This window comes from Rattus norvegicus, chromosome 8, assembly GCF_036323735.1.
Source record: "Rattus norvegicus strain BN/NHsdMcwi chromosome 8, GRCr8, whole genome shotgun sequence".
In the NCBI taxonomy this organism is placed as follows: Eukaryota; Metazoa; Chordata; class Mammalia; order Rodentia; family Muridae; genus Rattus; species Rattus norvegicus.
In genome coordinates, this window is record NC_086026.1 from 48,279,000 (window position 1) to 48,292,868 (window position 13,869).

Genomic DNA, 13,869 nt, shown 5'->3' on the forward strand with positions numbered 1-13,869 from the left:
TCACAAGGATTTATGTTTTCTTTACTACTTGTTTACATTGCTGAATCTGAGAAGCATATGAGTTATTAGGTGCTTGAAATTTGAAGTTGAAATTTGTAAGACTAAAAATTATCAAAGTTTAGTAGAAAATGAGTAATAATAATGTACACTAAGTAAAAAAATAGTATCAATCAAATCTATGTTTTTAATTTCTTTGGTCACATGATTTCTGCTTACATAATTTTTCTTCTCTCAAGTATTTTCTTCAATGCAACAGTGACATCCTTATTCCTTAGGCTGTAGATCAAGGGGTTCAGCATGGGGACAACCGTAGTATAAAACACAGATGACACTTTTGCTTGCCCCATTGCATTCACTGATGATGGTTGCAAGTACATGAATGCAACTGAACCATAGAAGATAGCAACAGCAGAGATGTGGGAACTACAAGTACTGAAGGCTTTGGACACGCCCTCGCTGGAGCGAATGTGGAGGATGCTGGCAATGATGAAGATGTAGGAAGCAATGACAATCAGCATTGGAACACAGATGTTCAGTGTACCAAAAAACAGAATCAACATTTCATTGATATAGGTATTAGAGCATGCAAGCTTCAAGAGGGGAAGAAGATCACAAAAATAGTGTTCAATCACATCTAACTTGCAGAACTGAATCCTGAACATGAACCCTATATTTACTGATGCACAGAACACAGCAAAAATATATACCCCTGAAATCAGAGAACAGTAAATATGATAGGACATGGTTGCATTGTAAAGCAAGGGGTTACATATAGCAACATAGCGGTCATACGCCATTGCAGCTAATGTATAGGACTCTGCAGTTCCAAATATGATGGCAAAGTAGAGCTGAGCCAAGCATCCAGGATAGGAGATGATGTTCTTCTCTGTCACAAAACTCATCAGCATTTTAGGGGTAACAACTGTGGACTGACAGAAGTCAATGAAAGACAGACTGCTGAGGAAATAGTACATGGGTGTATGTAGATGGGAACTCAGTCCAATCAGTAAGATTATGCACAGGTTCCCTGCAACAGTGATTAAATAGATTCCTATGAAGAGGAGTAAGAGCGGCAGCTGGAGTTCTGCCTTCTCTGAGAGCCCAGCCAAGAAAAACACAGTCACTGTGCAATGGTTTCCTGCTGCCATTTTCTCCATTCATATCCTGATGGAGTTAAAAATCATAAGACTGTTAAAGTGATTTTATTATTTTTCATGTATACAACATACCTATATGAACAATTTCTACTTTAATACACCTTTTTCATGTATATAATTACCTTAGCTGGATTATTTAAGATAAATAAAATTTATTTCTTATTATTTTTAAAGATATACTTATGTGGTAAAATTGCACTTTGCATAAAATACTATCACTGAGTTCAGGTTTTAAAAATTTCCTCATTGCATAGTAAGATCTCAAAATTAAGATTTGGTGTGTGTAATAGTGAGCAAACTTGCAAGACTGTGTTAAGGAAATAAGCTTTCCCTAAAAACAGTGAATGATTTTCCAAAATTTATTTTCCCTAGGGGATCTCCAGAGATCTTGTTATTAGACTTTCCTTATTTTCTAATTCCTAACATACATAAAGTTTTTATATGCACAAATGTTAAAATTAATTTACATCTTGAACAACATTTGCAATAAGCACTGTAAACAGGTGTCCTATACTTAATCCTAGTAGCAACTAATGTCCAGTACTTAATACTAGTAGTACTCGGCAACCAGAGCTTAATCCTAGGAACTTCATATGTCCACTATTTGATCCCAGTAACACCATGTTTACAGTAATTAATGCAGTATAAAGAAATAAGTATTACTGGCATCTTACCACTGAGAAAATCTGAAATAGAATTTTGTGTTGTTAGGTTATATTGACTTTCTCTCAAATGAAAAACTGGGTATTCCTACATATTAAAATTAGAGAAAAAGACTCAATTCATTTCTTCCTTTTCCATTTATATGTTGTGAACTAAAATGTATTGTAATGCAGAAATACATTACTTAAGGAAAAGTATAATTACCATCCTCTATCATAGTGAAGAAAATTCCTATCTGAATTAGATTTAGTTATTAAAATTTAAAAGTAAAAATATGAAGTTTTGAAAATACATTTAAGTCTTGCATAGATAACATAAGTCTAAAGAATGTTCACAGATTTAATTAGACAGAATATGATAAAAGTACTTGAAGGCAACATTGGGTAAATTATTGGCAGCTCTGGAAGAGTTCATTTTCAAGATTACTTAGAAACACACACATGAAAAAAAACAATACAACATATATCTGGGCACACGAGAGCAAATCCTCCTAATATACACAGTGACTGTGACAGGATATACAGAACAGTGTAAAGTAAGCCAAAACCAGATCATGTGCCAGCAGAGAAAGGGAAGTTCTACACAAGGTTTACCAAAGCTGAGGGGCCACTGAATCTCTATAACTGCTGAGAGAGGGCATATCAGTTTCTATCAGGGTGGAGTACCAGACAAATTGACAATGTGACAGAAGGAAGTCATGTATCCATGAATGTATGGAGGGAACAAATTGCCTTCAGTGGACAAAGGACAACAACAGGGCACAGAGCTTTGAAGAGATGGAGCTGAACTTCGGAAGAGTTGGGGGAAGGAGAGGGAGTATGATCAAAGCATGTGTAAGAAAGAGGTAAGTAATGGATTATAAGCATAAAGGGATGAAACTGAGGAGACAAACACACAAGGGTTAAATAAATCTGCCATAGGACTTAATATGAAATGCCCTACATATTTGCAATAATGATATTACAAAAACAGCAATGTTTAAGGTAAAATGGGAGTATTAATGAAAAATAAACCATACAGATAAAACACTTACAATATCAGTATGTGAAATGCAAATATGTAGGCAAATGATCTTAATGATTCAATATCAATGAAATCAAAATGAGATACCTTCATTTTAAAAATTTTATTAAAACATATTAAAGATTAAATCATCCGAAATAGACATTGACAATTTTGAAGCACTATATGAATATATTTTGTGTGGTCAATTTTTTATTATATTTATTTAGTTATTCATTTACTTAATGGCATTGTAAACACTTTTCTAATAACTATTGAGCAAGGTACAAGAATACATGCACTAGAATCCCCATTATGTTTTTCTTACCTTAATTTTCAAACTTGAGTCACACTTATTTTAATAAACTATATTTTCTTTTTCTTCCTGTACTGTTTTAAATCTGTTTTGTCTTGAATAAAGGCATAACCACACATAACCACAAGATATACCTTTGCTAGTCTCTGTATATCAAACAATATATTCTATATTTCTACTTTAATACTTTTGTCTCTAGGGTAAAACATATTTCAATGGAATTTCTAAAATTAAAAATGAAATACAAGTGATATAAAATATGAAAAAAATCGACAGCAAATATTCAGAATTCAATCTAATAAAATATGACCAAACCTCAAGTACTTGGTCTTCCACATAGACCTGCGTGAACGGAAAAAAAGTTTAGTGAGAGAACAACTCATGATAATAGTGTTTTTCAGTGTACAATATGATAAAGAAGTCAAACCTCAAAAACTCATGGATAGATTTATTATAATTCGATGAGTGAATTTCAGATATAAATTCACAGTACTTAAGTCACTGATAGAGCATATATTAGACCTTTGTCTATTTTGGGTCATTTCAGAATACAACATAAAAATCAGTATATACCAAGGTTATAAAAATATGCATCTTATCAGACTAAAATCAATGGAATCAGAAAATTCAGGATTTATAATGCATAATATCAAGCTTTCTTCTTGAACATCTAATTTAATATGCACAAATACTAATAGAAGATGCTTTAATTTCCCTTTTACATAAAGTATGCATGCACAGCTATGTGGTACATTGTGTTAGACATTGGAATGCCAGAGAATAAGTTTGAATGGCATGTTTCTACTTCTACCATGTATGTACAGAGATAGATTTCAGGTCATCAGGATTGTGTGGCCAGAGGATTTATCTTGTGAATCGTCTCATCTGCCCAGCTGGTGCTTTACCAATGGCTTATGCTGTAAGATCAAGAATCTACAAATGGGACATCATAAAACTGCAAAGCTTCCTTAAGGCAAAGGACACTGTCATTAGGACAAAACAGCAACCAACAGATTGGGAAAAGATCTTTACTAATCCTAAGTCTGATGGAGGGCTAATATCCAAAATATACAAAGAACTCAAGAAATTAGACTCCAGAGAGCCAAATAACCCTACTAAAAATGGGGTACAGAACTAAACAAAACATTCTCAGCTGAGGAATATCAAATGGACTAAAAGCACCTAAAGAAATGTTCGGCATCCTTAGTCATCAGGGACACACAAATCAAAGCAACCCTGAGATTCCACATCACCCCAGTCAGAATGGCTAGGATCAAAAACTCAGGTAACAGCAGATACTGGGGAGGATGTGGAGAAAGAAGAACACCCTCCATTATTGGTGGAATTGCAAACTGGTACAACCACTCTGGAAATCAGTCTGGAGGCTCCTCAAAAAATTGGACATTCATTCCACTAACTGAGGTCCCAGCTATACCTCTCCAAGGCATATACCCAAAAGATGCTCCAGCATACAACAAAGACAAAAGCTCCACTATGTTCATAGCAGCCTTATTTACAATAGCCAGAAGCTGGAAAGAACTCAGATGCCCTTCAACAGAGGAATGAATTCAGAAATATGGTACATCTACACAATGGAGTATTATTCAACTATCTAAAACAATGACTTCATGAAATTCATTGGAAAATATCATCCTGAGTGTGGAACCCAATCACAGAAAAATACACTTGGTATACACTCATTGATAAGTGGATATTAGCCCAAAAGCTTGAATTACCCAAGGTGCAATCCACAGACCATTGGGTGATCAAGAAGAGGGATAAGCAAAATGTGGATGCTTCCACTCCTTCTTTAAAGGGGTAACAAAAAATATCCATAGGAGGGGATATGGAGGCAAAGTTTAGAGCAGAGACTGAAAGAATGGCCATCAGAGCCTGCCCCACATGTGGCCCATATATACACAACCACCAAAACTAGATAAGATTGATGAAGCTAAGAAGTGCATGCTGAAGGGACCAAATAGAGCTCTCTCCTGAGAGACACAACCAGAGCATGTCAAATACAGAGGAAAATGTTAGCAGCAAATGACTGAAATGAGAACAAGACCCCCTTTGGGCGAATTAGAGGGAGGATCGAAAGAGCTGAAGGATGTTGGACTTCATGGACTTTCTTTATACATGGACTGACCCAGGGTTCTAACTGCATATGTAGCAAAGAATAGACTTGTTGGCACACCAGGCGAAGGGGAAGCCCTGGGTCCTGTCAAGGTTAGATCCCCAGTGCAGGGGAATGTTGGCGCAGGGAGGCAGTAACAGGGGTGGATGGGGGAGAACACCCATATAGGGAGGGGAGGTTATGCGGGCTTATGGACAGGATACTGGCAAAGGAAATAACAGTTGAATTGTAAATAAATACATCTAATAATTTTTTTTCAAAAAAGTAACAATTCTTGCTTTTTCTTGAGATGTAAATATTACTATGAACTGTGTTTTAATTAATTAATTTCATCATATTGCTATTCTCATGTCAGAAAATATTTACATAATTAATAAAAATTTTGAATAAAACCGCAAACACATGAACATATACACAAATAATACAAAATTTATTTTGTTTAGTCTTACCAAGAGAGGACTGAATTTCTACTGAACAGTTGCAGGAAAACCTGCAGCTCTTCTCAAGATCACCTCCACAATCGTAAATAGGTAGATGCTAGTTTATTCCTATGTCCACTGACTTTTAATAATATATCAACTGTCACATCCTAACCTCAGTTACATGAAGCTGGTACCTCCTTTCTCATTATTATATCTGCAATGTATGCTTTATTGTAGATAGAAGGGTAGTTTATAGATTCATTAAAATCTTCTTTAAATCCTTTATTCACATCTTAAAAGTTATTTAATGCAGAGTTTTTAACCCTATGCCAAATTTTCTTAATAGAAATCTTTTCTGATTGCATGTGCAGATCTGAACTACATAAAACGTTAAGAAACTAAACACATGTACAAAAATAAGAGTAAAATTGTTGTGTACTTGTACGCCATAAGATTGAGTAAAATCATTCTAATACTATAAGCTTCAAAGACAGTCCCTGGCTCCTTTATCACCCATCCCCATTTTGTTCCACCTAGATATTTCTCAGTCTCTTAATCTCCCTTTCCCGCTAAATATTACTGTGTTACACAGGAAGTCATAATGACATTATGTCACTGTGAAATCATAAATTATTGTGACATCTGCTCTGCTTTTGAAAACTGACAACCTAAATCTTCCTTACTAGAGTGAATTAATTAAGAACTGGGATCTAAATATGTGATGAAGTGTACACAATAAATAAAAATAGAGAGAGAGGAAATTAAAGTTGAATTGATTGTTATTTAATATTCATGGGTATACACTGTAAAGAGAAATGTACTAATATTTTCTGTAATGTCTAAGAATAGATAAAAGTTTCAGTACATTCACAAACATAAATTTTGCTAATATTCAATGTGTTCAATATTCAAATATTTGCTGTTAATATTTTAGGATATTATGGATATATAAAATGTTTCACATTTCAATTATGCAAATGTCAAAAGATGTAATACTTTTCAATGAAAATTCGGTTCTTTTTTTTTTTTTTCCCGGAGCTGGGGACCGAACCCAGGGCCTTGCGCTTCCTAGGCAAGTGCTCTACCGCTGAGCCAGATCCCCAGCCCCTCAATGAAAATTCATATTGGTTCCCAATGATTATCAGAATAAAGTAAAAATACTAAATTTATAACACTTAAGTATGGTAGGTTCAAATTTTGTACCTAACCAAAACCTAGTTTAATTGGATAAAAATTCTTTTAATTATGAGTTATAGACATCATAGTAGTTACAGATTAAGGGTGTTTTACACTGTCTAACCCCATGACAAATTTTCATTTTTCACTTAAATTTAACAGATATCATCCATTTCTCATAGTACAGATTATATCTTTTAGATAACATGCCTTCAAAGGTACTACAATCCCATTCTTTCAAAAAATATTTTTAATTCATTACATATTAAAATAGTTCAATACTAAATCCGTTACAATGATTTAATATGTACAAAACTAGTGGAAATAAATTAAACAAGGACAGATGTATTGACCTGTAATTTACTAACCTCTCTCTCTCTCTCTCTCTCTCTCTCTCTCTCTCTCTCTCTCTTTTTCTCTCTACCTACCTATCTATCTATCTATATATATATTTCCATATGTATACATATATGTGTATGTACATTTTTCCAATTCATTTGTAAAACTGAAGACACACATTAATTAAATGAAATTAAATATTCATTGACTAAGTGTAAATGAATAAATATGCAGACATTTTTATGAAAACACACCTTAGAATTTAGGAAGTTATACTATATTATTTTAGATTGTACTAATTATTACACAATGATTCCTGAAAGAGCTATGATGTGGTTTCTTAGCTCAGGGTCTCTTGTATAGCCAACGGGTCACAATGATGCCTGATGGTTGAACCAACAGGTTTCTTAGCACTCATAATTTATCATAGCTGTGATCACTCCCAAGGTCTTGCTAAGGCTTCTATTTCTCCTGAGTTCCATGAAGTTAGGTAGCACTAACATCAAGCTGTTATTTTACGTTTTTACTTTCACCATGAACATTCCAGCTAAGAAAAGGACATCAGCAATATAAAACATAGGTGACAGAAGTCTAGAAAATGATGAAAAGTGACATAATTCACATAGAAATAACATGTTGTAAGACAGTTTTTGATGTTTGGAAGCATAAAAGTTACACTTTAATTATACAAAATATTATGTTAGTTGTTTATTTTTAAAAGGGAAAATGTTACTTATTCAAGCTTATAGACTATACTCCACCCAAAGTCTATTGATAATTAACTTTCAAAGATCTAGAAAAATGATTTCCTTCCAGTTGATTTGTAAAACCACAACTGTTCAGTCTCCTGATCTTCCTAAATTTATCATTCATAAAATCCTTTCCCACTATGATGGACACAGTTTTCTATGTATAGATCCTAAACTATATTAATTCATTGCCCACATATAAGAATGATGTCCATTCTACTTGAAAGAGTGTCACTAAACAGTAAGTCTTGAAATGGATTCATTCTTTCCACAATGTGCTTAAGACATTGTAATTTCTGAATCTTTTACTTCCTTGTGAAATAAAGTACACTACTACCCAGACCTATTTCTCAGTTTCCTCAGTAATACATGTCTGGCTCATTACTGGTTTTGAGCTTTTTTATTTTAAGAATAAGGGAATAATTAGAAGAATGATTGAGGATATTCAACTATTTCTGCCGGACTTCTGACAGTGATTGCTCCAGTCCTTATAGCCCTAAATAACAAGTGTGAATATATGGAAAAACTACATCTCTTCATTTATTCTGAAATCCTCCATGTCAACTTTTAATTGCTGCTTGACAATGGTACTAATACAGGAATTGGGAAATGCAGTCATCCAGCATTTTATAGTTAGTATTGAGAAGACAAATCTAGTCCTCAATGGCAACAGTACCTTTGAGCATGGTCTGCATCCCCAGTCATCTTGGTCTATGATTTTGTGCCTCTACAGATTCTATTTCAAACACACACTCAACCAAGCAGTTGTGAAGCTCTGTCCTAAGTTGAACTACTTCACACATTGTGTATCATGAAATAGACTTTCCCTTAGGACTATCATTGTTCTAAAGATATTCTAATTAGAAAAATAAGCAATTAAAAGTGATAATTCCCAATTGTCAGGTTATTTTTCAAATAATCCTATGTCATATCTAAATTTTCAGCTCCTAATAAAGATGTTGAGTATGTGGATCAGGGAAAAGTTCTATGAAAATGCCCTCTCTGATCTAGAAGGTTTGAGTGGATATAAGATTCTGTACATTTCTTAGGAGCCTCTGGCTGGCTGCAAAACAGACAAAGACCCAGTGGCATAAACAGTTTCTCCAAGTATCAAAAACTCCCTGGTTTGTTCCAATTTGAGGAAATAGGGGGAAATGGTCTATATGAAAAGTATCAAGGCACCATTGTGACTATAGAATCAGATTTGTTCCATCAGGAAGAAATAGTTAAAAAACAGAACAATCTAAATTCTTAAACTGTCAAAAGGATTTGTAAGACTGAAGTAATTGTCTTTAATTCGAACTAACTTTCTTTGCTTTTTATCATTTGTCCCACACCTCTTCTGTTCGCATTAAATAGAACAAACATGGAAATCAATAATGCGTATGAAACAAATAATTAAAACTTTAAGACATTCAGCACAATGTAGCACTTTACTATTTGAAAGGAATTCAAAATACCTTTGATGCTAATTTTCATGGAAAGGAATTACAGGAAATAGGCATGCATTCACAAAATAATTTTACTAGTGTGGTCCTTGGAGATAATAATAAATTACATGAAATATGGATTTTTAAATTTTTTTCAGAAAGAGTTCCATATCATATAAATTATAGTGAATAATTGAAAGTTAGTAAATGAGAGTTTATTGCATATATAGTAACTATCTTCATGTGTTTTCTATATTGTGTTTAATATGTGTTTGGTATTTATATGTTTTTACATTTTATTCTGTATTTATTTTTATTAATCCACATTAATTTATATACTTATATACATATGTGCATATTATAAATTAACTATTTATTAGATTTGTATGTGTCTCTTCCATCCTTGCACTATAGGTTGAGAATAGAGTCCTGATAAGCTGAGATCCATGGACACCATAAATAATAAGGAATATACTGAGACAGTGAGGTCCAAATTTATGCTGTTTGCAATTTGACACATCCCATAGTATTCAAGACCCACAGAGTCCTATAGAGGGACAACACTATAGAACTAAAGCCACGTTACTTATTCTTGTTCCCTTCATCTGAAGCCCTATAAAAACACAATATTGAATATGAAAAAGATTGGGAATCAAAATAATAAACTAATTGGAAAATAATACAATTATTATTCCAGCCTCACAAAAATAAATGAATGGATGAATAAATAAAAATTAAGTCAATAAAACAAGACTTGTAATGGATAGTCAGGTTATTATGGAGAGTAATGTGATGTTTTTCATTTTGTCACCTTTAATATAGTATTTTCCACGAAATGTAACATAGATGGAATACGTGTCACAATTACTCTGCTTTAAATATTGGTGGAATTATATTCATGATATGGAAAATTGTCAGTACAAGAAGATAGTTTTTGTATTATTAACATAATATCACAAATTTTACATTAGAAACATATATTTTCAAACGTGTTTCTTTTTTAATTTCTCAAGAAATTTCTGAAAATCTCAGGTGACAACACATGCTGGAGAGGATGTGGAGAAAGAGGAACACTCCTCCATCGTTGGTGGACTTGCAAACTGGTACAATCACTATGGAAATCAGTCTGGATGTGCCTCAGAATATTGGACATTCCACTACCTGAGGTCCCAGCTATACCTCTCCTTGGCATATACCCAAAAGATGCTCCAACATACAACAAAGGCACATGCTCCACTATGTTCATAGTAGCCTTATTTATCATGGTGCTCTTCAACAGGGGAATGGACACAGAAAATGTGGTACATCTACACAATGGAGTACTACTCAGCTATCAAAAACAATGCCTTCTTGAACTTCATAGGCTAAATGATTGAACTAGAAAATATCATCCTGAGTCAGGTAACCCAATCACAGAAAAACACACACGGTATGCATTCACGGATAATTGGATATTAGACCCAAAACTCGAATTACCCAAGTACAGTCCACAGACCACATGAAGCACAAGAAGAAGAATGACCAAAATGTGGGTGCTTCACTCGATAAAAGGGAGAACAAAAATATTCATAGGAGGGAATATGGAGGCAAAGTTTGGAGCAGAGACTGAAGGAATGGCCATTCAGAGCCTGTCCCACATGTGCCCCATATATGTACAGTCACCAAAACTAGATAAGATTGATGAAGCTAAGAAGTACATGCTGACAGGAACTGGATATAGATGTTTCTTCAGAGGCACAGCCAGAGCATGTCAAATACAGAGATGAATGCTAGCAGCAAACCATTGAGCTGAGAACAGGACCCCTGTTGGAGGAATTCGAGAAAGGATTGAAAGAGCTGAAGGGGCTGGAGACCCCATAAAACAACAATGCCAACCAACCAGAGCTCCCAGGGACTAAACCACTACCCAAAGACTATACATGGACAGACCCATGGCTCCAACTGCATATGTAGCAGAGGATAACCTTATTGGGCACCAATGGGAGGAGAAGCACTTGGTTCTGCAAGGTTGGACCCCCACCCCAGTGTAGAGGAATGTCGGGGGGGCTGTAAGAGTATGTAGATGGGGAGGGAACCACCCATATTGAAGAAGAGGGAGATGGGATAGGGAGCTTATGTCCCAGAAACTGGGAAAGAGAATAACACTTGAAATATAAATAACAATATATGCAATATAAATAAATAATACACATAGATGGGCTCATGGCTCCAGCTGCATATATGGCAGAGGATGGCCTTGTCTAACATCAATGTGAGGGGCTTGATGCCCAGTGTAGATGAATGATAGGGCAGTGGGGCAGAAATGGGGCAGTCGGTGGGGAAGCACCCTCATAGAGACAGAGGGAAGGGGATAGAGTGGGAGATTTTCAAGAGGAATGGGAGTGGGCATAATATTTGAAATGTACATAAACAAAATAACCAATAAAAATCTATCTATATTAAAAAACAGAAATTTCTCAAGAACATCAAGAAAATGGAGCATTTAAGAATTTCTTTAACAGGATTTAATGAACTCTGAAAATGAGCTATTCACATAGCTCATTTTGGTTTGCCAGAGTAATTATACTCAAGACTATAACTTTGAAATGTTTCTGTGTAATAGACCACGTATTAGTTTTACCCTATATTTATGGCAAAGGCATAAGTAAACCATAAACTATTTGATTTACAAAGGTGCACTGAACTAAATTTACTTAAAAAAATATAGTACCGTGGAATGATAACAAATCATTGATGGATATAGATGGGACAGAATTCAGAAAATTCCCTTAAATATTTCATAAAAGGCATAAGAAACTCATTAAGGATTTAACAAGTTTTAAGGCTTGTTCTAGGACCTGGACAACAATATTTAGTGGGAACAAAAACTTCTGCTTGTATATGTCAGTCACAATGAATTTGGCTACAATGGGGAAGTACAAACTAAAGAAATCAACAGATATACTACTAGAATTCAGGATCACACACAAACTCAAAACATAGAAGTGTCTATAACAAAGATTTATATAACAATAAGTTGTCTGAAGTAATATACTACAAGGGAAGCCACGTAAAACCCAATAAAGAATAGGATAGTAAGTGGATTTTCAAGTGTCATCTCCAATCTGGAAACCACAAGTAACATACCATTATGTCTTGTGTTGTTGTTTTTTACATAGTTGGACCTGATTGCTACAATTTTACAAACATATTCTTTACATTTATAATAAGCAAAAGAGATTTTTAAGCCAATGGCAAAATTAAAAACATATTATGTTGGTATGGTTCATATAATAAATAGGTAGATTCTATTCACAGCATTTCATTTACTTTTTTCTATGATACATATGGGATTAATTTTATAAAGGAAATATGAATGGACCATTATAGAATTTAGAATTTAGAGATATCCAAATTTCTGAACAAATGTTTAAATGGACAAATGGTTTAAAATGAATAATAACAATGGAACCAATTCATCAGTTGGTGACTCTTTTAATAAATAATTACATATTAGTTGAGTTGACATGAATGATTTTCTTCCTAGAATTTTCTTCAGGGTAATACAGATATATCTTATGTTTTAGATCAAGTCATTAGGTATTGACACTGCAACAGTATAAAACATAAAGGATAATTTCACTGAGTTTTTGAGTTTTTTGAATATGGCCAGAAATACATGAAACACACAGAAACACCACACACACACACACACACACACACACACAAACACAAACACACACACACACAAGCAGAATCAAGATAAGGGAACAATATGTACTGAAGGCTTTTTCAGTAAAATGTTGATGAACATGTTAACAATGAGGAAGTAATAAGTGAGAGTAACCAAGTTGTAGACAACACTGTTAAACATATCAAAGCTTGAAATAAAAAATCCTTTTACATAAGAATAATAACTGAGGGTTTCTAGCTGGGGCCCAAACATCACTGATCCAGGCCTACAACTCCCTGCTCCCAAACCCCTTGGGAGAGAGATCTCACCACCCAGACAGGTGGGCACACCTGGGACTGCAGGCCAGGAGAGACCTCCAGTACTGCCCATACTTGCACACATCCCTGGCCCAAGGGAAAACTGTATAGGGCCTCTGGGAACAGGAAGATAGGGGCACATAACACTGTGGTCCAGACTCCGCCTGGATCTGAAGGGGCCTGGTCAAGCAACTCCCTGCATCCATTTCCCCTGGGAGGGAGAGCTAGACCTTCAGAGGAGTAGACACACCTGGGAAGCCAGAGGAGACTACTCTCTGCCAACATTTCTGGCTCTAGAGGAAAACGCCTAGTGCCTTCCAGGCCCCCTGTGCACAGGGTCATGAACGAAGGCGGGGCAGGCCCTTCTGGTTGTTGCCCTCACGGAGAGCTGAAACCCGGCTCTGAGAAGTGACTCCAGGCCTGAGACCAGAAGTAAGACCAACTTTTCTTCTCCAAGTGACCTACCTGGTGGACTCAGGACACATGCACAAAGGAACACCTGAGGACAAGTA

General features: G+C 35.0%; 1 protein-coding gene across 1 annotated transcript; it reads right to left on the bottom strand.

Moving 5' to 3' along the window:
* Nucleotides 1-212: 212 nt before the first annotated feature.
* On the bottom strand, nt 213-1,157 carry Or8g34 (olfactory receptor family 8 subfamily G member 34). The gene has a single exon (NM_001000459.1). It carries the CDS (start codon nt 1,155-1,157, stop codon nt 213-215), a length of 945 nt encoding a protein of 314 aa, NP_001000459.1.
* Between the last annotated feature and the right edge of the window lie 12,712 nt (nt 1,158-13,869).